We start from the raw sequence: 26,378 nt of genomic DNA, 5'->3' as shown, positions 1-26,378 counted from the left end.
CCGGTTGCTTCTATACAGGGAGCCCCCACAATGCTCCGCGGCACCGGTTCCGACCTGTCGCAAAGGCCGCTTTTCGGCCGGGCGTGAACGATTCGCCTTCCGCGCTGGGCTGCGGTGGCGGCGGTGGCCTTCTTCCCTTCCCCTTTTCCCCTCCATTCGGGTTTGAGCGGGGCAGTGCCCTGAGCCTGGGCCGTCTCCGCCATGCCCCCCAAAAAACAGGCTCAGGCCGGGGGCAACAAGAAAGCAGAACAGAAAAAGAAGGAGAAAATCATTGAGGTAAGAGAGCGGCCCCTCCTTCTTCCCTCCGGAACTGGGCCCTCCTGAGCTCCCGCGCCCGGGTCCCGCAGGCCCTTCTATTCCTTGAGTCCACGTGTCTCATCTCAATTCCAATCCTGCCCCCTCGCAACCTTCCCAGTTTTGTGGCCTCCTCGCCCTCTTCCCACCCTCTTAACTTCTATTATCCTTGATCCTTATAATGACGCTTCTCTTCCAATCGTCATAGTGACTATGACCAGTGGCTGGTATGCGCTAGGAATGGGGGGAGGGAAAAGGAGAGGCAGGTACTGCTCTTGCTGCCCCTCCCCCACCTTTGCAAAACCTGTACTCACATTCACTTTGTATTCTCTTTGGGGATTTTGTAGAAGTACGACCATCCCCGCCACCCCCGTTCCCCAGTGTCCTCTCCTATATAGACTGAGGGTCTTTGTCCTTTCCATCCAGTACACTATGCTTGAAGAGTTGGAAGGGTCATATTTGGTTCCGCCAGTGATTTCTCTCTTAGCCTAGCAATTCCTTCAACTTTCTGGGCCTCGGCTTTCTCCCTTCCCCTACAGTCGCACAAAGACAGACAAATGCAAAGAAAAAAAGATTTCAAAAAATGTTTAGAGGTTTTTTGGTCCCATTCTCCCAGTATTATTGCCATTCTTATGTCCTCTGTAGGGAAACTACAAAAATAACTTACAAGACTTACCCGATTTAAATAGTTTGGGGGGAGGGATCAGAGTAATTAAAATAGAATTTAGAAAATTTGTCCCTCCAAAATTATACATTGCCATAAACTCTTGGTGTCTGTTTAGAGTTAATTTAAGAGGTGTTAAAGTCAAAAGCAAATTTTTAAATTTGGAAGTTTTTAAAAATAGTTCAACTTACCATGTGCTTCTAGTTCTAGAATCTGAAGAAAGTGACATAAAATTCTTAGTGCCTTAAAAGGATTATCCTAAAATTCCTATCGTTACTTAGTGTTAGTGTAACTCATAATTTTAAAAGAGGTAAGTTTTTCAAGACATGTGTAATAGCTTTTATCTGTTTCCATCAGAAAAAAAATTTGAGATTCTTATTTCTCCAGTGCTTTTAAAAGTTAGTTCTCTTAGGGTTTAGTTGATTCTGTTACCACTTAATAGTTATGAAAGTCCAGTATATGTAGACCAAACCTCTTCCATTGTCAATTTGAAACATTTTATTTCAGTAAAATATTTATGAACAAGTATTTGATAAAATAATTTGTAACAGTATAAAAGGTATTTCCACTCTCAGATTTTTTTTTTTTTAAAGGAAGAGCTTATTCCATTTTCAGATTGTCACAAAATAACATTAAGAAAGCTCAAATCTTTTCTCACCTCACCTGAAGCCATACTGTGTTTCAGTTAAGAATTGTAGGTGGAGAGTTGTTACCATTATTTGAAAGATTAAGTGGAGAATGGGCTGCCTCCCACTTTACTGGAAATATTTTTGGATTTTTTCACCTGCCTCTAGTTAGGGAGAAGAAAGTAGAATGGCCTTTTACTTATCTATCTGCTTTCCCCAAACCCATGTCCTGTATATTGCACCATATCTCACACTTTACTCAGATATCATGAAATCAAAAAATGATTGTTGCTTGAATTACTTTATACTTCAACAACAGGACTGACATTACAAAGGTATTCTGGGGCTGTGATTTCATTCAACCATCTAAGTGTCTACTTTATGTACCTTTCAGTTATGTAATATGTTGGATTTTTTTTTTTCTCTAGCTTATTTGGATTTTTCTAGTTTTTAGGAAGTTTATAGTCACTTGCAGTTTTCCATTTTCAGCCAGAGTGTTTTCTGCTAGGTATGTTCTATTCAAATAACAAACTTGTTTCTTAACCAAAATTTTTTTTAAGCTTCATTTCTAAATAATTCTATCATTGCTTCTAGAAAGAACTTCAAAGGTCATCTAATCTAATTTTTGAAGGGCAGTTTAGAATTTGTCCAAATACATCAAACTTCTTTTTAAAATAAATTTAAACTAACTCTTTAGGTTTGTTTTGCTCAATAGAGAAATCTCCAGAGAAAAATATATCTCGTTACAAGAAAGCATTAGCATGACAAATCAAATATCAAAATTTAACTCTAGCCAGCTATTCAAACCCCCCCCCAAAAAAAAAATACAGCTTATTTAAATTAAGAAGAATAAAGTTGGTAACTGGGGTTTCAAAACCTGTTTAGAATTATGCCTTAAATTTGCTTAGCCAGTTCTCCCCCATACCTCTGTGTATTTTCAATCTACAAGTTTTTACTACCATTATTGTGTTTTTATTTTATTTTTGATGTAAAGACATTTCCATGTTAACAGATTTGTTGTGCAAATCTTATAAAATTTAAGAACTGGTTATGTTCAATTTTGTGCTATATGCAGATGAATGAACATTTCATTCTATAATACTTAATGCTGTATAAGTGAAAAATGGAATTTGACAACTAACTCATTAGATATTAAAGTTGCTCCTTTTGTCAGTAAGCATTTATCAGGAGATTACTTTGTGCAAAGAACCATGCCAAATATTGGGAATACAGAAAGGCAGGAAATAATTTATAGTATGCGGTATCTCACTGTCTAGTAGAAGACAGAAAAGGAAGAATATTTAAATTAGAAACCTGGAAGATAAGGATATAGAGCCTTTTGGCATAAATAGGAAAGTTTGAGAGAGGGGAGTGTTTGTGAAGAGGATATTGAGTTTGTTTTTGGATGTGTTGGGATTGAGGCATTTTAAAATATTCAATAATTGGTGATGGGAGACTGAAAATCAAGAGATAGATTGGTTCTTTATATGTCATTCTAAAAATTATCTGTATTTAGGTGATTTGAACACATGAAAGTTGATAGTTACCAAAAGAGAACATAAAGAAAAGGTCCTAGAACATAATCTTGAAGAACACCCACAATTAAAGTACAGGGCAATAATAATGAGCCAGCAAAGGAGATTGAGTAAAGAAGTGGGTAGTCAGGGAGGAAAATAACTGGGAAAAGTATTCAAAAATGTCAAAAGAAAAAGATTTTAAGAAGGACATGGACTGAGAAAAAACTAAACAAATTCAGTAATCTTTATTCATTAGTAAATGAAAAGAATAGTTTTTAATGAGTTTAAAAATCATTTTGAAGATAGGAAATGGAGACAAAAAGTAGAGACAATTTTTTTCCCCAGAATATTTGCCAATAAAGAGAGGAGAAATTAAGGCAATTTTTTTGAAGGAGATGGTAAGGGCTAATGTTTTTCTTTGTCAGCAAGGCCAGATCAGCCCCTAACCTGTGGGTGGCCAGAACCAAACCAAGCAGGCTACACAAAAGAGTAAAGGATTAAACAGAATTTTATTTCAAAGTGAGGAACAAGCAAGGACATCTTTACTATAGCCCTAGCCCTAATGGGGGGACATGGGTTGCTTGAAATGTGTAATTGTGAGAAAACTCCTTTGCATCCGTCTTTGATTCTTAATTTCCTGTTACCCTTGATAAAGGTCTCTAAGTAGCACAGAGAGATGGTCCAGTTTCCCTGCCATGTAGCACTAGGTTCAAACAATGCAATAAGTTTTCTCCTAATTGCCATAATTACATAATTACAGAAAGGTCAGGTAAAAATCAAACCACTAAAGGGCTCACAGTGGACTTTTTTTAAGAAGGGAGATTCACATGTCACCCAGGTAACCAAGAAAAAATTTAAAACAATACTAAGGTGAAATGATAATTATCTTCACTAGTCTCTGTATACTAATAATGCATTCTCAATATCCTCTTAATCAACATCTTTTGAGTCCCAGATGTTTCACATAGTCATCTGATCCAAATATATCTTTTCTTGAACCAGTATACTTATTATTCTCAGGACAACTCTGAGATGGGCTCTGGTTCCATATCTAGAGGTTCCTCGATAAATCTGAACTAATATTATTTAGTATAGTCATTGAAATTTGGTTCTTAACTTTACGTACTATATGCTATTTCTGCCCTTACCTAAATCTGTATGTAATCTTGTAAGAATCTTGTAGAAATTTATGAGGGTCCAACTGCAAAATGAACTCTTCTGCCTTTTAAAATTATCACATAAATACTTTAGTAATGGTGAAACAATTTCACTTTATCATCATACAATTTACAGGTAAATCCAATTTTTAGAACTTAATACAAAAACATATGCAAAGCCTGAATTTCTATGGTAGATAAATTTTGGAAGTCAATTCTGTATCTGTTTATAATTCTTATAGAAGTCTAATCCTGTTATTTTTCAAAATTTATTATTCCACTTAATTAGAAAACTATTACATTATACCTTTGTGTTATTTGTTTAATCATTTCTCTCTTAGAAAAATATTAACTTTTTTTATTAAAATTTGGTCACAAATATATGTTGAAGTTGTAAGATGTTCATACTTGTATCCTGTTATATAGTAACTCAGATATCAATTGCATTTCCAAATTATCCCATATAAATATCATTGATCTTAATATCTTTGCCATTTTAAAATCACTTTAGAGTTATAAGGTATGGAACAATTTCATTCAATTAAAGCAATAATAATAATAATATAGTGCTTAGCATACATCAATCACTGTATTAAATTTTGCTTTATGTAATGTATATAATATATACGTGTGTGTGTGTGTGTGTGTGTGTGTGTGTAAACACAACAACCCAGGAACGAGTACCATTATTTTCTCTTTACACATTAACTGGGACAAACAGATACAGTAACTTGCTGAAGATTAATTTAAAAAAAGAAAAGAAAAAGAAATTCTGCAACCCAAATAGAGAAGGATGAACTTCTCTACCAAGGGCAGAGGCCACCTGGGCACTGCTATTTTGCCCACGCACACGTGCACACACATGCTAGGTGCTACCAAGGGCACCAGGATCTTCCTGGGTAACAACAAGGCTTGCCAAGGGCTAGGTCTGCACTGAAGAGACTGATTAGGTTAGAACGGGATAGGAGGGAGGCAGAAGGTGCTGGCTGCAAAATGGGTATCCCAGGTCAAGATCTTTCTAATAGCATTAGCTCCTGGCCTTAGAGCAAAGTGGATGCTGGCACCATTTGCAGTTTCTGGGCAAGATTTACTACACCTAAAGTTATGTTCCCAGGCTTGCTTTAGAAAGGCAGATTGCTGGATGCCCAGGGCCATAGACTACCCCGGGTCACGGCCAGTGTATGGCACTTCTGCAGCCCATCCTCCAAGTGGACCTTCTTAGACAATGAACTACAAAGCTGAAGAGGTAAAACAATTCAAATTTCCCTACATTTTTCTAATGTTTTTCCTTCTAACATCTGAGGGTGTAGGAATGAGAGGGGTTAACTGGGAGAAAGTTTGTTGATCTTTGAAAGTAATAGGTGATCTCTGGTTTAAAAAAAATCATTCAAGGAAGGGTTAAGAAAAGGTTGCAGTTTACCATTTTTTTTTCTCCCTTTTTTCCTTTCTTCATTCTGGAATTAATTTAAAATTAGCTACCTTTCTTCTTGCTCTGGAACAATGAAGCTATTTATCTTGCTGTTTACTTTCAACATCTTTAATTTTTATTTTTCGTTCAAATATATTCTATAGAATAGTACCCAGAATTTTATTAAGATATTTCAGAAAGGAATGAGTTCCTAAAATTACCCTGAAGTCTGAGGAATTTTGCTTTGTGATCATAAATGATTAATCTTTAAATTCCTTAATCTGCTAAAATGTTTTTAGTAGCTCCACAAATTTTGATTATTTAACTCTATGTCTAATTCCAACATAGCCAAAGCTGAAATCACAGGAGGAAAGATAACTTACAAGGTTTTGTTTTGGTTTTTTCCTCTAATAACTTAATCTCCTACACAAAGCCTAAAGTGGGAATTATTCTTGCTTACTGGGGCAATTGTTTCAACTATGAAAGTTCATTAATTTGTCCCAGTGTTCTAAACTCTCTGACTACAGACCTTAAAAGTGGCTGACTGTATTTTAAATCTTTCAAAGTAAGAGATTGCAATGCAGACAAGACACAGACGTTTTACAAACAATTCTTAATGGAGTACACACAATTACAACTCTAATTCTAACTAGTTAGACTGAGACACATTGTACCAAGGTATGCACACAATCACAGGTTTTACTGGACTGTGTGGTGAAGGACCAGGGTTATGCCAAGAGGCCTGTTTACAAGAGGTGTACAGTTAAGAAAGAGTATTCTAGACCTAGGAAGGGGCCCTGGACTTAACCTCAACCAAGGAAGGAGCTCAGATTACAGCAGAAACAAAGGCAGGGGATTCTACAGAGAGTGGATGGATCAGACTCTGGAGAAATAATTCTCTACTGGTACTTAATCTGTGGATGAATCAGATTCTGGAGAAATAATTCTCTACTGGTACTTAATCTGTTCCTACTGGTACTGGAGAGTCTAATGGTCCAGTTCTGTTACCAGTTCCACTTCTGACACCAATTAATGTCAGCTGATTAGAATGGCCTTTAACCTGAGGCTGGCCAGAACCAAACAAAGCAGGTAAATAGGAGAGTAAGGAATTAAACAGAAGTTTGATTTCAAAGTAAGGAAAACTGCTTGCAAGCAAGGACATCTAAGCTAAGCCCTATTCCTGGGAGGGGGACTCTTTCATTTGGGGAGATCTCAGTATTTATAACCAGTGATTGCACAGTGGGTTATAGCTCTGACAATGAAGGATTCATAATGGGGCTTCATGATGAGAAATAATTCTGGGTGGCTGAGAACATTCAGAGAGTGAATGCAAATACTTGTTATACTACTGTCAGGGCACAACTTGCTTGCAGAGCCTTATCTCTGGTTAACAGGATATCTCCTAATATCTTGATAGTTATGGGGGTTTTTTTAGGATTAAAGGGAAGTGAGCATGTTTTTAAGGCAACGGGGAAGAAATCAGTAGATAAGGAGAGATTGAAGATTCGTGAATGACATGATTGGCTTTGCAAGTCTGTTGGAGAAGATGATAGAGCACAGAATCATATACAGGTATAGTCGAATTATCTTTGACAGGGAGAAGAGCTGCTATTAGAGATTAGAAAAAGGAGAGTGGGGTTTTCAGATGAAGAGAATGGAAGAGGTAACTCAATTAAAAGGCATCAATTGTTTCAGTAAAATTAAGAGGCAAGTTCCTCGATGTAGAAGTGAAAGAAGAGGGAGATATAAAAGGCTTAAGAAGGACAAAGAAGTTTTATAATAGCTTCTATGAAGAATGGGAGAATCAATTGGGGAAGAGTTAGAGGACTATTTTGCTGCTGAGTGGGCCTAATTAATATTGGATAATCCAGGATAAATTTGGCAAGAGATAAATTGAGCCTTGTAATAACTGAGATTAGAGAGCCCAGTAAGTGTGGAGTTAACATGGCTAATTAAGGGCAGCATTCAGAAGGAGAAAAAATGAACTAAGGTAAATGGCCTGAGCTGGTACTAAGAGATGAAAGAATTGAAGTTCTCAAGAGCAAAGAATTGGTTTAGGAAGGGTGACACGTAGGAAGAGAAGGAATAATTGGTAATTATCATTAGACTATATATCATATAGACTATGGAGTGAAATTAACAAAAACAATTAGTTTGTATTCTAAATGCACATCTATGTGTTCAAATGTATCTCAAGATAAACATGCATCCAAAAAATGACTGATTAAAAAAGTAATGTGACAAAATAAACCAGACTTTGAAAAATGTACTTATATCTTTTGTCTTTAAAAAAACTCTTTAGGATCTTGCAAGTGCTTTGGAATCATCAACATCAAATACATTTTATTGTCAGTTGAACAGAAGTGCTAGTTAGCAGGTCTATCTATTGAAATCGTTGTTTTTAACATTGTTAGTGAAAGGAGTTTTATCTTTGTAAAAATTAGGTGCTAGTCACCTTACTATTTATTAATTAACAAGGTGATGTTAGACAAGTCACTTGACCTTCAAAGAAGTTGAACTAACTGAATTCTTTAGGGATGTTTAGATACTTTCAGACACTAATATGGCAGCTTATAATAATTCTCTATTTATCTTCCAATCAAGTAAGTATTAAGTACCTATTCTGTGTCTAGCAGTGTGCTAGAATTGGGTATGAAAAGCTGAGAACAAAAGGAGTCTGTGTTCCATTGGAAGAACAATAAGTACATGTATCTACAAAATAAATACAAGGGTGATTTGAAAGACTAAAAATCATGAAAAGGCCTGTGTAGAAGGTGGAACTTTAAAGGAAACTGGAAGTTTTAAGAAGTAAAAGTGAGGACATAATGTATTTCAAGCAGAAGAAGGGGGAGGACACAATGCAAAAAAGAGTATAAAAAGAAAAGTGGGGAAACACAAGAAAGCCAATTTGATACTAAAACAGAGTGTCTGAAGTAAAATATAGTCAGACTGGAAAAGTAATTTGAAAACTAGTTTTAAAGTTAATGAGGAGAGAAGATTCTGGGAAGAAGACAGAACAGATCAGAAAATTCTAAGTTCTCCAGATTTCTGCTATAACAAAATTAAATTGCACTTCAAAAATGTTGGCCAGTGAAAAGCACATAAGACCTTGTCTTCTATTAAAAAAAAAAAATCTTTTCTTGGGCTTTTAAGTTGTTTCTTGATTTCTCAAGAAGTCATTAGATTTCATTTGTTCAGTTTTAATTTTTAAGGAATTTCCTTCATTGAGCTTTTGTATTTCATTTACCATTTGGTCTATTCTTTTTTATTTTAATTTTCTTCTGCATATATGTTTTAATCTTCCTTGTCACCATTGTAACTCTATATGGTCAGAATTTTTTTTCTTGTTGTTGGCTTATTTCCCCAACCTATTTGTTGATTTTTAATTCTTTGTTAAAATAGGGTTTTGCTTCCGCGGTAAAGGGTATACTATATTCCAATCTTTAGGAGTTTTGTGCAGCTTCTTGGGACCTATAAGTTTTTGTTTTTTCAAAGGTAGTATAATCTAAGGAGATTTACTCCTATTCTGATCTGTACACTAATCTTGGAATGACCATAAGAACTTTTTTCTGCCCTGGAATTATAACAAGGATTTCTGCTCCACTGTGGCCACAGGCTTTAATGTGTTTGTGCTCCTCCTCGCCCTGGGACTGCCACCTAGGACTTTTATCTCTCTCCAAGTATAGGAAAAAAAAACAGAGGACTGCTTCAATGCTAACAAAGAGATCCCAATTATTCAACTTCCTACCATTTGTAGACTGAGAGTTCCAGGAGATAGTTCCTACAACTACTGATTGAGTGGTTGTAATGTCAGGATAGCTTTCTGGGGGACCTCCGGACAGGCCTTTGTCTCAGCAGGATAGACATCATAAGGATAGTCAGGAATAGAGTCTAAAGTCTTTTATTGTCTCCTTCACAATATGTGTCTATCACAGTCTGACCCAGTCTTGATTTTAGTGGAGGAGTGCAGGAGGCAGAAGAGCCACCAGGAGGATGGCCAAAGATGGAATGTCTCATTTCCAGTCCTCTCAGCCCTTAAATACCTCAGTATGATTATGATTACATCATTATAGCACACTAAATATATGTGAATTAGAGAACCATTACATGTTTACTAAGTATATATCAACTAGAGAACCATTATCTCATCAATTACATTAAGTTAACACCTTATTGTAAGTATCCTTGTTTCAAGTATACTTCTTCAGAGTTCCGGCCCTCTACAAGTGGTCCTAAGGCCTGATCCTGGTTTGCTAGAGTTGGGTCTGCACCTGTACTGGACTGTGCTTTACTCTCAGTTGTAAATAGACCCAGTTGTAAATTACTCAGTTATAATAGACCTTTCCTGCTGATTTACTAAGTTGTTTTTGGTTGGAAAATTATTTCAAGCTATTCTTTTGTGTGTTCTGCTAATCCAGGAATTGTTTTACTGATGATATTCAGAGAGGTTTGGGGGACAGCTCAGGCAAGTCCCTGCCTTTTCCCCTAGCGCCTTGGTTTCATTCCTTTCAGAAATAGCAGCTTACAGGAAAGAGGAGAAATTGAAGGAAGACCAATTAGGAAATCATTGCTGTAGTCCATGAGAGATGTTGGAAGTCACTCTTAATTTAGGACTTTAACACACCTCTTCTGGACCTTTACAATAATCTTTTCATTTGATTTTCTAATTAGTTGGACTAAGTACTAACTTTCCAAATACTTTTATTTATTAGTAAATTTGTCTCTCCAAAGTCTCTTTTTCATCTTTGCCAGTTTGGTTAATGTGAGATATTTAACTAATATTTCTTTTACTAGCAAGCTTATATTTGGGGGGTGGGTCTCTAAAAACATGTATCCCTTGACTTTTTGATCTATTAGGAATTTCTACTGGTCTTGAATATTTTTCTCCCTTCCCTATGCATCTTAGGTATGAGATTTTTATTTTTAATGCAAATTACTTTTTTTTTTTTTTTAATGATCACCTTTCTACCTTATTTGGTTCTCACAAGCCACAGCTATGAAAAAAGGTTTCCTTTTATTCTCATAAATCTTTGTATGATAGGACTTTTTTACATATATGTTGAGTATATATTTGAAGCTTATTATTTATGATTTTTTTAAAGCAATTTATGATGCTGCACTAAATCTCTGCCATAGTATACTACTTTCTAGTTTTGTTTTCATGGTACATGGTAGATGCATATTGATTAATTTGTGGAATACCACACAGTTGTATTTGATAACATTTGAGTCTTGCTTATGATGCATACCCATTTCTGTATTTTAACTAGTGCAAATGGTTTTGAGGATTGTTTATAATTCCGGGGGGGGGGGGGGGGGAGTTGTTTTTTGATCTACCTTATCTGCAGGTATTAGGAAGTATATTGATCACTTGGCTATGTTAAATGTGATTTTTGGATAGGAACCTCTATTAGAATTAAGGCATAAAAGGAAGTTTGTTGATGTAAGAGAGAACTTAATGACTAGGTAAAAACCTTTGTCTTTTTTCTTGGTGAAGACAATTTTATGATATTTCTCATTTAGGACAAAACTTTTGGTTTGAAGAATAAGAAAGGAGCAAAGCAACAGAAGTTCATCAAGGCTGTGACTCATCAAGTTAAATTTGGTCAACAAAATCCACGACAGGTAAGTAATTTTCTTGTTAAGCTTAATCGTATAACTTAGCCGAGAAATAGAAATAGTATTTTATCATATGAATTGTTATTGTACATTTTAATGAGCCCCTTTCATTCTTTAAGCTACTTTGACTTTGGTTTTAACGATATTTGCTCTAACACTGTTATGAACAAGAAATATCTGTTAATTGGAACTTTGTTCAGAAAATTGATTCTCTTTTCGTTTGATTCTGTTGGTGTCTTCCTGTTAATTATATATACACTTCTGACTCCCGAAGAGGGAATAATCTTGTTTTTTAGCCCATAACTGATAGAGGACAAGATTTGCAAATTAATAATAATTATAATAATATGAGTTTTTGGTTTTTGTCAAGTTCTTTCTTCCCCTTCCTTGAGCATCATCTTTTATACCAAAAAAATTTTTTAAAAAAATGAGAAAAACAGTTCAGCAAAACTAACCAACATATTTTAAAAGTCTGATACTGTATGTAGTGTTCCATGTGCCTGTTCCTCTACTCTCTAAGGAAATGGAAAGTGGTAACTTCTCTTTTTTGAGCCGTCCAAATTGGACATTATTATTTCTCTACATGCAGCTTTAAATATTTTCTTGTTCGTGAAGAACATTATTGTAATCATTCTGTATGTTGTTTTTCTAGTTCTGCCTATTTAATTTTTGCATCACTTTTCCTCATCAGTTTTATTAATTCTTACATCATAGTAATAGTCTTTTACATTTCTCTCTATAAGAGACTTTTCAGTCATAACCCAGTCTATGGACATCTATTTGTTTACAATTCTTTACTGATATAAAAAATTCTTGTTGTAAATATTTTGGTGTATTATTAATAATCTTGGAATATATACCAAAAGTCCTAATATTTGGATCAAACTATATGGGCATTTTTGTCATGATTCCAAGTTGTTTTTCAGAATTGAACCAATTCACAGCTCCACCAACAAGGTATCAGTAGGCCTCTGTTTCACAACCCATTCCACATTTACTATTCCTATTTTTTTGTCATCTTTGCTGATTTTCCAGAAGTGAGATGAAACCCCAAGTTATTTGGTATGCATTTCTTTTGAGAATTCTTTATTCATATTTTTTGACTGCTTATCCATTGAGGAATAACTTTTAACTTCATATATTTCAAAAATATAATTTTATGTTTAATTATGAAATTTACAATGTAGCTCATATGTTTTCTCATTATACAAGAAATTAAAAGTAGCAGATTAGAAGAGTCAGTATAAGTTGTATCTTAAAGGCATACTATGCTTTAAATTACAGCCAGTCAAAGATTTGGAAAAAGTTACATTAACTAAAACAACAGATATAAGAAAAAAGAACTAATTAAGAGAACTGATGGAGCAGAAACAATAGGAACATTGGTGTTGGGCAGTGAGATAGTAGAGTATGATAACTTCATTTTGGGACATATTGTAAAGAAGGTGAACAGAGTATGTCATGAGAAGATAGATTTGTAAGAAAATATGCATAGGACCGCATGGTCTAAACTTGTACAGAAGAAATCATAGGGGGATTAGTAAACATTCAAAGATGAATAAAAACAGTTTTGTTTAGAAGAAAAAAGACAAGGGTTTACACTTGTGTAAACACTAGCATGTCAGTTGAGCAAGCTCATTATAAATAAATTTAAAAAAAAAATTTTTTTTAAAGCATGGCATGAACTTACTAAATGGTGTCAAGAACTAAGGTTGCGTAGGAATTGTACAAGAGTGGGTGTATCTTACTTTTCAAAAATTCTTTTATGTGAAATACTTCATAGTCATCACATAGTTCCAAATAAATAATGTTACCTAATGTACTGCAAGAATTTTGTGCGTGCATGCATCCATAAATTCACTACTTTGTTCAAGTAGATTTATACAATTGAATTTAAATGGTATTGGCCAAGTTTACAGAACTAGCATTCTTCTTAGTTTGGAATATTCTTCTTTTGCTGGGTGCATGAAATCTCTTGGGGAGAGGAAGGAAAGAAGAGGAAAAATGTTTTATTGAGAAGGCTGTAGACTTGAACTAGCATCCTACTTTCTTCAGTAAGACTAGGAAGTTATTTTTCATTAAGTGGATTTATGAAGAATATACCTGTACTGACCAGCATAAGACTGTAGGAACTTCCATCTATTGTCACTTTTCTGTTGATCTTTGCAGTAAGATTTTAACAAATGCACCTCTTAAAGAAACTTGGTAGGAGGGGAAATTGATTTAATTGTGTTTTAGTCAAGAGAATATGGTTCAGAAGATTTTTAATAAGTGTATGAAGTACTTGGGAAATACCTATTAATCAAAATGTTTTAAAAACAAAGCTAACAGTCCTTTGTAAGTTTGCTATATTTTTTTTTTGAGGTATTTTCTAGTATGTATATTTACTTTGAAGAATTACTATAAAACCAAAAAGAAAAAAAAATATGACTTTAAGAAAGTGATTTATTGTATGCTAATTATTTCATAGCTATCCATTCCAACTAAAGGAAAAAGTCATTACTATTAGATAGACAAGGATAATGCCTGCATTGTATAATATAAAATTTTCTCTGTGCTATGGGAGTATAGCTTAATGTATGATATAACCAATCTATAGCATAGCAATGCTTTGTTGTGTTTGATCTTTGAAATGTAAGTAATCTAAAACTAATATTTTAAATCTGAAATAATAGGCTGCACAAAATGAAGGTGATAAAAAATTGAAGAAAGATGACAAGAAGAAAGAACTTCAGGAGCTAAATGAACTATTCAAACCAGTAGTTGCTGCTCAGAAAATAAGTAAAGGTAAAATCGGAGATTCAGTTTCTTATTGTTAAGCATAACTCATTAAAAACTTTTAATCTGTTTTATTTGTATTTGTATTTTCAAAACATACTTACTAAAAATAACTAGCTTGTAACTAATGATCTTTTAGGCTCAGTCCACCACTGATTAATAATTCCTTTTTTTTCTGTTTGAGTCTATTTCTTTGTTCCTCATACATGGCATAATATGTGACATTAAAAAATTTTTTAATTGAATTAAAATTAATTTTTATACTTTTATATAGTACCTTAAGATAACTACAGGTAGTCTGAGACATTAATTTTGTGACTGCTTTTCCTACCCCCCAAAAAAGTCAGAATAGTCAAAAAACTTGAGTTACTGATATTGCTATTACCATGATCTGACCTCTTCCCTAAACGTTCTTATTTCTGCACCTCATCTTTGCATGGCTGTGACCCTGTATAATTCAAAGCCTTAGCTACTTAGTCTGTGTCTCTAAGCTACATGAAAGCGTGTTACCAGCCTAGAGGACCCATTCATCAGGTATATAACTAACTTAACTACTTTGCCACCTCACCTCATTCCAGCTCTCTTCTTTTTGAAGAAAAGGGCCATTGCCCCATGCCCCTTCATCCTAGATCTCTTTCTCTCTTGTTCATTTAGTCATCCTTTTCTCAATTCTTATGTTTTCTGCATTTTTTGACACTATCAATACAATTCCGTCTTCTAGGTAGTTTCTTCTTATGTCAGTTGGACAAATTGCTGTGTGTAGTACATAACATTTCATCTCCATGTTTTGCCCCTTGCCAAAGAATAAGTTGTCTATTCATCTCTTGTTTCAAAGAATCCTATGCTTCTTTCAGACTTCATGCTTATAAAAATGTCCACATGCAAATTACATTGTATATGTTTTTCTTTTTTTTTTCTCTTTGCATTAATATATTGTGTACATTTTATTTTTCAGAAAGTTCTTTGAGGGCAGGGATGGTTTCATTTTGATATTTGTGTGCTTGTATGTAGCACATGCTTGTCACAAAGTAATTTAAAGAGGTTTGTTGAATTAAATTAAATAGTAAAGAGATAACCAAATTTGATGGTTGTGAAGTGATCTTGCAGTTATCAGAAAGACTTAATACATAATAGATGTGTTAACCACAGGCAAATATCTTAATCTCTCGGTGCCCCAACTGCTCTTATCTTTAAGTTATGAATTAGTTACTAATATTCTTCTATGGAGGAGTTTCTATATTTGTTTACCCTATGATATCATAAATCTGGACTTTTAAAAATGAATAGGATTATTTATATATAATTATAGCTCTGTCTTTTATCAGTTCATTGAACTCAGTCAGTTTATTCCAAAGCTTACTATAGTCCATACTGAAATGGTTCCTCTTGTTTCTTATGGTGATAATAATAACTGATTCACTTATTTGGAATTTATATCCTGCCTACTTCCAAACAGGATCACTAGAAGATTATAATGCCAAATTTTATCTTTTCATTTGATATAGGTGCAGATCCCAAATCAGTAGTATGTGCATTTTTCAAACAAGGGCAATGTACTAAAGGAGATAAATGTAAGTTCTCCCATGATTTATCTCTGGAAAGAAAATGTGAAAAACGAAGTGTTTATATAGATGCAAGAGATGAAGAACTTGAAAAAGGTATGTAGTTTTTCTAGCATCAAATACGAATATTACTTTTTAGTTCATTGGTAGTTGGGTTCAGTACCTTAAAGAACTTGCTTGAGTAAACATATAATTTGAATTGCTTGCCTAAAAATTGCTCTTTCTCTTTTGACTTGTAAAATCATAATTCCTTATCATTTGGGGGTTGTTAAATTAAAAATATGTAAAGAACAATAAATTGTACTAGCAGTAATTTTGTGATGTTATTTACTTTGAATAAAATATCCAGTTTTTTCTTAGAACAAATGTGTAGAGAGGGATAAACTGTTATTATATTAATTTTAACATCTTTCATATCTAGATACCATGGATAATTGGGATGAGAAAAAGCTAGAAGAAGTGGTGAACAAGAAGCATGGTGAGGCGGAAAAGAAAAAACCAAAAACTCAAATAGTATGTCCTTTTCTTGAATTGAGTTTGCAGTATTTGTTATCATTAGGGAGAAATTAATGTGGCAAGGTATTTGGCCTCTTTAAAATAGGTCATGCCTTAAATTAATCTGTTATTTCATTGATTTGGTCATCCATCCAATGGTGCATATTCCAATCATTTTCTACAATCCCATCTCATAGGCCAATTCATTGTTTATCTAGAATATCTGCCCAAAATAATTACCTAGAACATCTGGTCTTCCAAATGCATGGCATAGTCAGAACAGTAGATTTTTTTTTCATTCATTTAACTCCTATAGATTATTAGGCTGATCCCTGGGTAGGGATGTGAGAATGCCAACAGGATGGAGGTATTGTCACCCTTTCCCCATTGTAATTCCTGTCTCTCCTATCTCCTGGATTTTATTTCCCTAAAAGCTTTAACCTCTAAGCCAATTATATTTTTCTATATATTGTGGAGGAGGGGAGATGGCAGGACATAAAGAGAATTATCTCATTCTCCCACCTCTGTTTAACTGCTTGTCCTAAGTCAGGGAGTCAAAGGTAAGCTTCTTAAGAAGAGTTGGTGCTTGTGTTCCCTTGGTTTCTCTGAGGGGAACTAAATTTCAACCACTTAGTTGGAAAAAAATGCCGACATTGGGATCTGGAAAATTGAATGTTAATTCTTTGTCTCACACAATTCCCAACTTCTGTTTACTTTGTAAAAATAGGTTCTTGCTATTTGTAGGGGTTAATTTTTACATTTGGATCCTTCATGATATTTTCTCCATAACATTCATTTTTTTAACTTACCATGTCTTCCCCATTTCATGCTTTGCCTGAAATTTTATAACTTCTTAAAAAGTAATCATGAGTTTAGAGGCAAATCAGAATCCTTCCTTTATTTTTTCCTATCCATGAAAATTGGATTTAAATTTTGGAATTAAAATTTCAGTTGGTATAATTTTTAATTATTAAAGTAAAAGGAAACATTTTTCCATTTAGGGAGACAAGTTTTAGATGGAGAATGGCTTTAACAGTCCAAGGTATTGATATGATGATGTTCATATGATCTGCCCTAGGTCAAGAACTAAGGCAGATAATACAAATTTTAATAATCATAGCAATTTGTAGTTATTTCTAATTTATAATTCTTTAGTATGCTTTGTCTTTTCATGCCTCCATATTTCTTAATGCCTAAATTGTCATTAGAAATTAACAGTGCCTACATAATTATCTCAGATTACTAAGCTTGTATTTTATAAGGCAAATAAACATTTAAGATAGATTATTTTATTATTATCTTTGATGGCTATTAACATAAACTTTATAAATGTTAATGCTGAATTATATGAATATTTCTTTAAGAATTCAATTAAATCTATGGTGGGTAGGTATGTGTGTATAAGTATAATTTTTAATTAATTGACCATTACATTATTTTACAATTTAAAAGCTCCAAAGTTTTTCTTTGCATTTTTATTTTCTTTAAAACAATTGTTTTTAAGTTGAAATTTTGTGTAGACAAGAATTTACCTTTTCTGTATTCTGAATATTGTCACAAAAAATGTTCAAGGACAGAGGAGCAATTATCCATGAACATTATTGTTTCTTTACAGGTGTGTAAGCATTTTCTTGATGCTATCGAAAACAACAAATACGGCTGGTTTTGGGTTTGCCCAGGGGGTGGTGATAATTGTATGTATCGTCATGCTCTTCCTCCTGGTTTTGTATTAAAAAAAGATAAGAAGAAAGAAGAAAAAGAAGATGAAATTTCATTAGAAGATTTAATAGAAAGAGAGGTAACTATAAGTTTTGTTTTATTTTTTTTTCCTCTGACCCTAAAGAAAGCCTTTATTTGTGAGTTTTTAATGTTTACCACTTGAGGGCAGCAGCACTGTTTTATTTGAAAACTATGATTGGTATAGCCTGTTTAATTGTAAAGATTTTATTGTTCTGACATTGAGCTTATATGTTATTTTAGTGAGATAGCTTCAAGCTTTTGCTCGGTAACTAGCTGGCTCAATGAGTAGAGTGCTAGGACTGAATTTGGAAGACCTGAGTTCTCAGATACTCACTACTTGTATGATCCTGGGCAGGTCAGTGAATTAACCTCGTTTGCCTTAATCAGTTGGTAAAGGAAATGGCACACCACTCCATTAACTTTTCCAAGAAAATCCATGTGGAATCACAAAGTCAGACATAACTGAAGAAGATAAGAGAAAGAATCAAAACCTTTCTCTTTTGCAACTTTAATTATAGTGAGAGTTTTATCAAAAAGAAAGGAATGAGCAAATCAATTTAAAAGCATTTTTTTAAAAGTATTTAAAAGTATTAATGCTTAATGTGTGTCACTTACTATAGCTTAGAAAACTCCCCCAAATTCCTGGGGGAAATAACACCTAAAAGAAAGTTCACCTGCAGGGTAAATGGCAAGGCCTTAAAATCTTGGGTTGGGTTACCTAATAGTTTATTTGATGTGCCAATGGACTTGAAACCTGTAAGCCTCTTCTCAGAATAATGTTTTTAAGTTCATAAAATAAAATAACTAGGATTATAAAAGAAACCAGCTGTATTGAAAAAGGGTATATGTGTGATTAGAGATGTTGAACTTCAAGTTAAGATTCCTTGGCCTGCAGCATCTTTAGCAGGCACCAGTGAGATAAGTAGGACTTGGTAGGTCTCCATTTCATCAGAAGGAATGGAGTTGTTGATTACCACCTCATTTATGGCCTGTCGGCAATCAAGCAGCTCAGCCAAGGAAGAAAGAAGAATAGGGCTTGAAACTGACTGAAATGAAATGTGGATTGTTTGGGTGTCTTAAGGTTTGTTCTTTCTGTCTCAGCACAGATAATTTGCAATAGAGTAAAATTATATAAATGAGCAATTTATATTATATGGGTTCATCGGAAACCTAATTCCTAGATTTACAGATTACATGATTCATGATCTTCAGTTAACATTTTTATTTTTCATTTGTCCTTATCAATAATTAAATTACAAGAAAAAAATTAAACTTTTATTTCACTGCTTTCTTGGGTGATAAATATTTAATTTTTTTGGCTCTTGAGAATATAGTTCTTATATGAAGTACTTTTGAGAATTGCTTCTAATTTTATTTTTAAAAACTTGACTATTCAAAGTTTGATACAATTAGATTTTAATACATTAAATTGAACCTCATTTTTAAAGAATTATTGTCTTTTGATGTTTTGGGGGGGAAACTTAAATGTTAACCTTATTTTAATAAAAAAGAGTCTTCAGAAATAGTTCTTAGAAACAGGGACATTATAAAGGAGCTATCCTTTTGATACAATATTGGAAATATGACTTTCTTTAAAAAAAAAAAAAGGTATTAACTATTTTTTAATCTCTCCTAGCGTTCTGCCCTAGGACCAAATGTTACCAAAATCACTTTAGAGTCTTTTCTTGCATGGAAGAAAAGAAAAAGACAAGAAAAAATTGATAAGCTTGAACAAGATATGGAAAGAAGAAAAGCAGATTTTAAAGCAGGAAAAGCACTGGTGGTAGGTTCTAAAATAATTATGTTAGTATTAATGGTTGTATCCATATATGGTTCATTAGACAAAACACTTGCTGTAGACAAGTTTTTTCATTTTTTTTAATTCTGAAATTCTGACATTGAATATGCAATATAATATGTATGTGTGTGTATACATGACCAGATCAGTGGCCGTGAAGTATTTGAATTTCGTCCTGAGCTAGTTGATGATGATGATGAAGAAGCTGATGATACCCAGTATACCCAAGGAACTGGTGGTGATGAGGTAAAATAATATTTTTGATGGCTAATTATGACTTAGTTGTTGTTAAAAACGATAGATTTTAAAGATAGTGTTGAATCCAGTCCCCTCATTTAAAAGGAGGGAGATGAAGCTTCTTAACATCACACAAGTAACAAAGCTATAGTCAAGTCTAGGGCCTCTGATTTCAGAATCCAATTCTCTCCTCATCAGATCATCCTACAGAATCCAGAGCATTTTGTAGAAAACTAAGTAAAACAAACCAAAAAAAATCAATAGCAGAACAGAATTATTGGGAGTTGGGGCGGGGAGAGGGGAGAGGTGAAGAATGTAAAAGAAGTAATGGGGAAAGCAGAGTCAACAAAACAATCATATTTGTGAATATACATGGCAGTAATAGCAAATAGATTGGCTAAATTCTTCTGGAAAAGGGTAGTAAGGATAAAATAACATTTCAGGGAATGGCCATTTGCCCTTAAGATGTAGTACTCAGGAGCTCAAAAAGAAATTAAATAGGCATAAATTGCTTAGATTGTCATTCAGAGTTGAGCATTTTTACCTAGTGTCATGTAACATTAGTTTGTTAAGAGGTCATTTGAGAGTTGATATTTAGATAGTTCTGAAAAGTGTTGTACAAAAATTACATTAGTGACTGATTGTTATAACATTCATAATTCTAACAGAATAATTCTAACAGAATTTTCATTTTTGTGCTTTTTCTTGAAGGTTGAAGATCTGGTAAGAGTAAATGATATAGATTTGAGCCAGTATATTCCAAAGGATGTGGATGAGACTGGTATCACTGTGGCTAGTCTTGAAAGATTCAGTACATATACTTCAGTAGAGAAGGATGGTAAGTAGGCTAATTTATGTATATTTCCAAGATGAAGAAAATTGAATTAAGTTATAGTAAAAAACAAAAACTTTTCTCAAGAATTAAAAGTCACAAGAAATGTGTGTTTTTTGTTTTTTTTGATATATCTCTGCTCCTAATTGTTAAGAAATGAATATAATAGTAAAAGATGACTATAACATTGTATATATTTCCCTTGGTTTATAACTTGCACTTGAGAACTAGATAAAGTATATTTTCTTTATATCTTAGATAACATGATATAGCACTTTATTTTGTAAAATTTCCTTAATTTTGGTGTAGTCTTTTGCCCTATTTAATAATTACAATAGTTTTGAGACTTCACTATTCTTTAAAAATTAGACAGTCAATCGACATAGATTATTACTGGAAAGTACACAAGACAGATAGTATATTTGAAAGTTCTATTTCAAATATTACTTAATGAACATCTTACAGAATCTGTATAGATTTTAGCAGCAAACTATTAATTTTATAGGTTAGATCAGGAACCAAACAGTGAAATGGTAAGAAGATTATAAGTTGCAGAGCTGAAACCTAGGTCTACAGACTCCAAATTACAGCAGTATGCTGAAACTACTAGATAAATTGTCTGTCATAAAGAAACTTTAGGTTTTGTATAATTTTTTTAAAAAAAGCACTATTTCAGCTTATTTATCACTTCTATCATGTTAGTAATAGAATTATAATTGCATTGTTTAATGTTACTAGAGTTTTAATACACATATATGTGTAATCAACTTGGTAGTTTGACATCATTCTGACATACAAGATTTTTATAAAAGTCATACTTCAATACTGTGATGGATCTTATATCTTAGGACTTTCTCCATTAAATACTTAAGTACTCTCTATATTGTACAGATTCCACTCCATCCATGTGTCTTCTCATCCTGTCTGAATCTTGTCCACATACTGCATACATTCTTCAAAAGAGATCCACCAAAAGTATCTAATTCACTGAATATTTACTGATATCTACTTTGTACAAGCAAGTGTACTACATCCTTAAGGAAGAGATAGAAATGAGTAAGACACATCTCTTCTTTCAAGGAACTTTGTTTTTGGGTAGACGTATATGTTTTGTTCTCAGTAATACCATAATATATGACAGTGAAACAAATACTAAGAGTCTCTTATAAACCAGTTTTTACGTGGGAAAAAGAATAAATAGGAGATTTTCAGCCAAGTGATGGAATGGCTATTTTATTTTCAAGTTTATTGATTTTCTTTATTTTCAGATAATAAATTGAGTGAAGCTTCAGGAGGTGGGGCAGAAAATGGAGAACAAAGTGATTTGGAAGAAAATAATGAAGAAGAACAGGAAAATGGAGTTATTGGTGCTGTTCCTGTTGATGAAAATCTTTTTACTGGAGAGGATTTGGATGAACTAGAAGAAGAATTAAACACACTTGATCTAGAGGAATGACAACAAGCAAGTCAAATGAAAAAAAATTTTCAGCTCAGCATAAATAGAAATTGACTACAATAATTTTTTTTTTCTCCTGTCTAGAATTCTTAAACAGGATGTTTATGGTTTCTCACACTGATTTGGGGAGGTACCCTTTCCTCAAAAAAAAAAAAAAAAAAAAAAAAAGGATTATTCATCCTTACCACCTCTATTCTGACCTTGACTACACCTCATAGTAAGTTCAGAGTAGGTCATAAGAAATCTGAAATATAATGGTCATTACGAAAAAGATTTTGTAAATAATCGAAGTAGAAAGTATAACTGCTTTTTTCCAACTTGTGAGTTTCATTGGGCATGTGTTATTACCAAGTACAACATACATATTGAAAATATCCCTCATTTAAGCTGCATCTTTTTGATGAGTGATTTGATTTCATTTGTATTTATATATTTTAAAAAAAACTGCCTAAAATAAGAGCACTGTACTTCATAAATAGACTACTTATGCAGATTCAGTGTTGGGTTTCTTTGGATAATTAATCAGATGGACATTAAAGATGCAGGTTCTTTAAACTGACAGCATCATCTGGAATGCCCTTTGTAAACCGTTTTAAATTTTCCCTCTGCATTTTTTTGCCAACAAAGTTGTAAATAAAGACCATCAAACGTTAAAAATCAAAATATGGGCTTTTTATTTTTTATGATTTTATAATTTTTTATATATTTCATAAAGTATGTTGGCCATTCTGTATATTTGTATGAAAATTTTTGTCTTGATTCCACTTTGGAAATTAAATTTCTTCTAAATAGGTTGACAGTAATTGGTAGTAGCAGACATAGACCCTCAGGACTGTATTGTTCAACTAGTATGCAGGTTTAAACCTAAGCAATTCTAATCTACTAAGAAATCCATTTACATTAATAACAATAGCCTCCAAGACATCTATTTACTACCTAACCTAAAGTGAAAGTGATACTATATTCAAGTGATCTCTTAAACTGTTTAAAAACTTTTAAGCATTAATTTCTCTACTATTAGCTAAAACGGAGTGCACCATCAGAATACTTAAGGATTATTAATGTGATCTAAAGCTTAAGATAATTGACATTGGCAATCTAGTCTTTTATCTTTAAAAATTAGTGTGACAAAAATAAAATCATTTTTCTTTTAAAAGAGACTGGCCTTTGACACAACAAAGATAAATGATTTGATTATGCCTGACAGATCCCTAAACCATAAAACTTATAACTGGATACCTAATTAACAAATGAAATAGTAAAGAGTTGGTTATATCCACAATATCATAAGAGAATTTAGGCATAAAGTGAAATTACAATAACTAGCTTCTTTTCTGAAAAAGTGATGGTGATAATAAAACAGCTTAGTTCCTTGAAAATAACTCTGATTGTTAGCCTAGTAATCACCCTGGGATCTCAGGAGTCCTAGAACATCTCTGGAACTAAAGTGAGACCCTGGGGCATTAGTGAAATACAAAACCATCAGTATTATTCAGTGAGTAGTTTTAATTATCCATAAATATGGTAATACAGACAACTTTGGTAGAGAATGTTTATCCAAATAATATGCTTATTTCTCCCTTGTATCATAAATTATAAATGTTCAGAATTAAGACAGTTCTTCAAATGCAACTGTATCATCAATTACCATTGTTAATGATTCAGAGTGGGTATTATTAAAAGAAATTTAATAAAGAGTGTTGTGGTAGAAAGAGCACTGGCCCTAGAATCAGAGGAGACAAGTTTAAATCCTTCCTCTAACATATCTGTGTGACCTTGGGCAAGTAACTTGGTTTCCCTGGTGCTCAATTTCTTCATCTGTAAAATGACTGGATTTGACTGACCTCTGAGGACCCTTTTACCCCTAAATCTGATCCTATGAATTATAGCCTCTGGGCTCTAATCTCTTTCTTGCTAATTAGCTATTTAGTCTTAAACAGATTACTTCATTTCTCCACTCTCATTTTCTGTTAAATCTAGGAGATGCACTGGATTAATCTCTGAAGTCCTTTGCTTCACTTAATCAGATTTCTAATTTGTAAAGATGTTAATCACCCAAAAGTTGCTTTTATCTAAAAAGTGCTATCATTGGAACTTGTCAAACCTTTGTGAAACAGGCGCCATGCTTACAAGGATTGGATTCATTTCTTACCAAAGTAAAAAGGCATATTTAACTGGAATTCTTTATGTGGAAAAGCAAAATTTCTAAAATTTAAATATAAGAGTTATGTCTTAACTTTTCATTATCTAGGACCCTGATAGCTTTTTGAAAATGTTCATCACCATATATTATTAAATAACATTGAATTTTTAGCAATGATTTTCAAAACTATTTAAGAACCTGGTCATTGGAGGAGAGGTAAGTGATATTTTCCCCCCTCCTTTGTCCTCATTTTGTAAACTAAATAAAGATCTTTCACGTGCTAAATCAAGAGAAGTGAAAGATGACATTGACTTTGGGCTTTGGTTTTTGCTGCATTAATATGGGCCAATATAAATACTAAAATAAGATGACAGATATTTTGATGACATAACTCAAGTTTAATTCTCTGGTCAAAGAAAAAGATTGTTAGTGCCTTAAATTAATATATGATTTTTGAAGCCGCCAAATACCTAAAATACCCGAGTGAAAAAAAAAGGAGTAATGTTTCAGTATTAAAAATTTGCCCACATGTAGTTGACCATAATTTCCCTTCAGCAAGTTAGTTTTTTTACTCACTGTGCTGCTGTGTTGCTTCCATCTATTGGAGTCACGTACATTGGAAATGCAAAATTATTTACTCAGGCAGCTATCAGCATAATGGATATTATATCAGGCCTAGAGTCAGACTTAAGTTTGAATTTTCTCTCAAATTCTCATGAGTCTGGATAAATCTGCCTTAGTTTCCTCAACTGAAAATGGGAATAATAATAGTACCTATCTCACAGGGTTGTTGTGAGCATCAAATGAGATAGTATTTATAAAAACTGTTTAGCACAGCACCTGGCATATAGTAGACACTGTCATAAATACTTTATTCTCTTTTATTCCCTTTTAATTTTAATATTAACCAGAAGAAAATGAAGTGGTCCTCTGAAGTATTGCAATGATAAATGTTTAAAAAAAAAAGAGAGAGAGAGAGAGAGATTACTTTTGACTTTTCCATACCATGTTTACCTTTCATTTGTTCAAATAAATGTGAGTTAATGCTACTTTTTGGAAGTTTTCCAGATTACCTTAAAGCTAATTCTTTTTTTTCCCTTGCTCTCAAGTTGTTTAATACAGTTTTGTAAGTTATCTTTTTTCACTCTTGGCAAATGAGAAAATACTTTTGATCTTAATTTAGCATTGGTTTATTAAGCCCAGTCTTTAACCTTAAGCTTTTCATTGTAAAATAAGACTAGAATATAGATGGAAACTTTATCTTGCCATTTGATGTATTTGGTAAGATGCAGTCATTTTTCCAAAAGTTTGAAAACAGTATTCTATTTGTTGAAAAGTCATTATTCTCTACGATAGTTTTGTGAGTTATTTTTGTTGGTTATTGGCAAACTGCTTTTGAAAATGCAAGGTGTTTAAAATAGTTACATTATAGATTTTATTTTACCTTTATTCACCATTATCAGAAGGCAAGGAATGTCTGGCTTACTGTTAATGTGTGTGCATAATTGTTTCAGCTTAATTTTTTTGGTCATTGGATTTGTCAAGCTAAGTTTATTCTATCTGTTGTAATGTTTAGAGCAATTATGTCTAATTCAAATAGAAATGGAATATACTAATCCATACCTAAAGATTCTAACTCACATATTGCCTTAGTTTTAAAATGTAATGTTAATTAATTTTTATTGTATTTTAATTTATATTGCTAAATATTTTCCAATTATATTTTATTCTGATTGAGCCCACACTGTGCCATATGTCTGACAATTCTCAATTCAAGTATGGTGCTAATAAGTTGAATTAAGAATTTGTAGTTGGAAGTAACTTCAGAAAGTATAAGTTAAGTGGCTTGTCAACGTTCATGTGGTATCTAGTTAGTGTCAAAAGTTAGTGTTTGGTTATCATTCAAACCACTTAATTTCTCCCAGGGGGGGGAAAAAAAAAGCTTCACAGACTGTCTTAATTTGTGCCAATAAGTTTAAAGCAGGACCCTGTTTGGATTTTTTTTCCATCTTTTACTCAGTTTTAACAACCTCTCAGTAAATATGTATGAGG

The 26,378-nt window shown here is 33.1% G+C and overlaps 1 protein-coding gene across 1 annotated transcript; it reads left to right on the top strand.

The window, feature by feature from the left end:
* The first annotated feature begins 74 nt into the window (after positions 1-74).
* ZC3H15 (zinc finger CCCH-type containing 15) lies at positions 75-22,846 on the top strand. The gene is made up of 10 exons (XM_051986063.1): positions 75-276; positions 11,190-11,291; positions 13,961-14,072; positions 15,569-15,721; positions 16,047-16,138; positions 17,736-17,918; positions 19,497-19,643; positions 19,803-19,904; positions 20,607-20,733; positions 21,996-22,846. The coding sequence occupies exons 1-10, from the start codon at positions 202-204 to the stop codon at positions 22,181-22,183; spliced, it is 1,281 nt and encodes a 426-aa protein (XP_051842023.1). The 5' UTR covers positions 75-201; the 3' UTR covers positions 22,184-22,846.
* The last annotated feature ends 3,532 nt before the right edge of the window (positions 22,847-26,378 follow it).

This window comes from Antechinus flavipes, chromosome 3 (genome assembly GCF_016432865.1).
Source record: "Antechinus flavipes isolate AdamAnt ecotype Samford, QLD, Australia chromosome 3, AdamAnt_v2, whole genome shotgun sequence".
Lineage (NCBI taxonomy): Eukaryota > Metazoa > Chordata > Mammalia > Dasyuromorphia > Dasyuridae > Antechinus > Antechinus flavipes.
The sequence above is the reverse complement of the archived record's forward strand: the minus strand, read 5'-3'. Positions and strand labels throughout refer to the sequence as shown.

Excerpts from the sequence above, each read along its gene's own strand:
- ZC3H15 (XM_051986063.1), top strand. The coding sequence starts at position 202 with ATGCCCCCCAAAAAACAGGCTCAGGCCGGGGGCAACAAGAAAGCAGAA. Across the intron at positions 19,644-19,802 it reads AAGCAGGAAAAGCACTGGTG|ATCAGTGGCCGTGAAGTATT; the intron begins GTAGGTTCTAAA and ends ATACATGACCAG. Across the intron at positions 20,734-21,995 it reads TACTTCAGTAGAGAAGGATG|ATAATAAATTGAGTGAAGCT; the intron begins GTAAGTAGGCTA and ends CTTTATTTTCAG.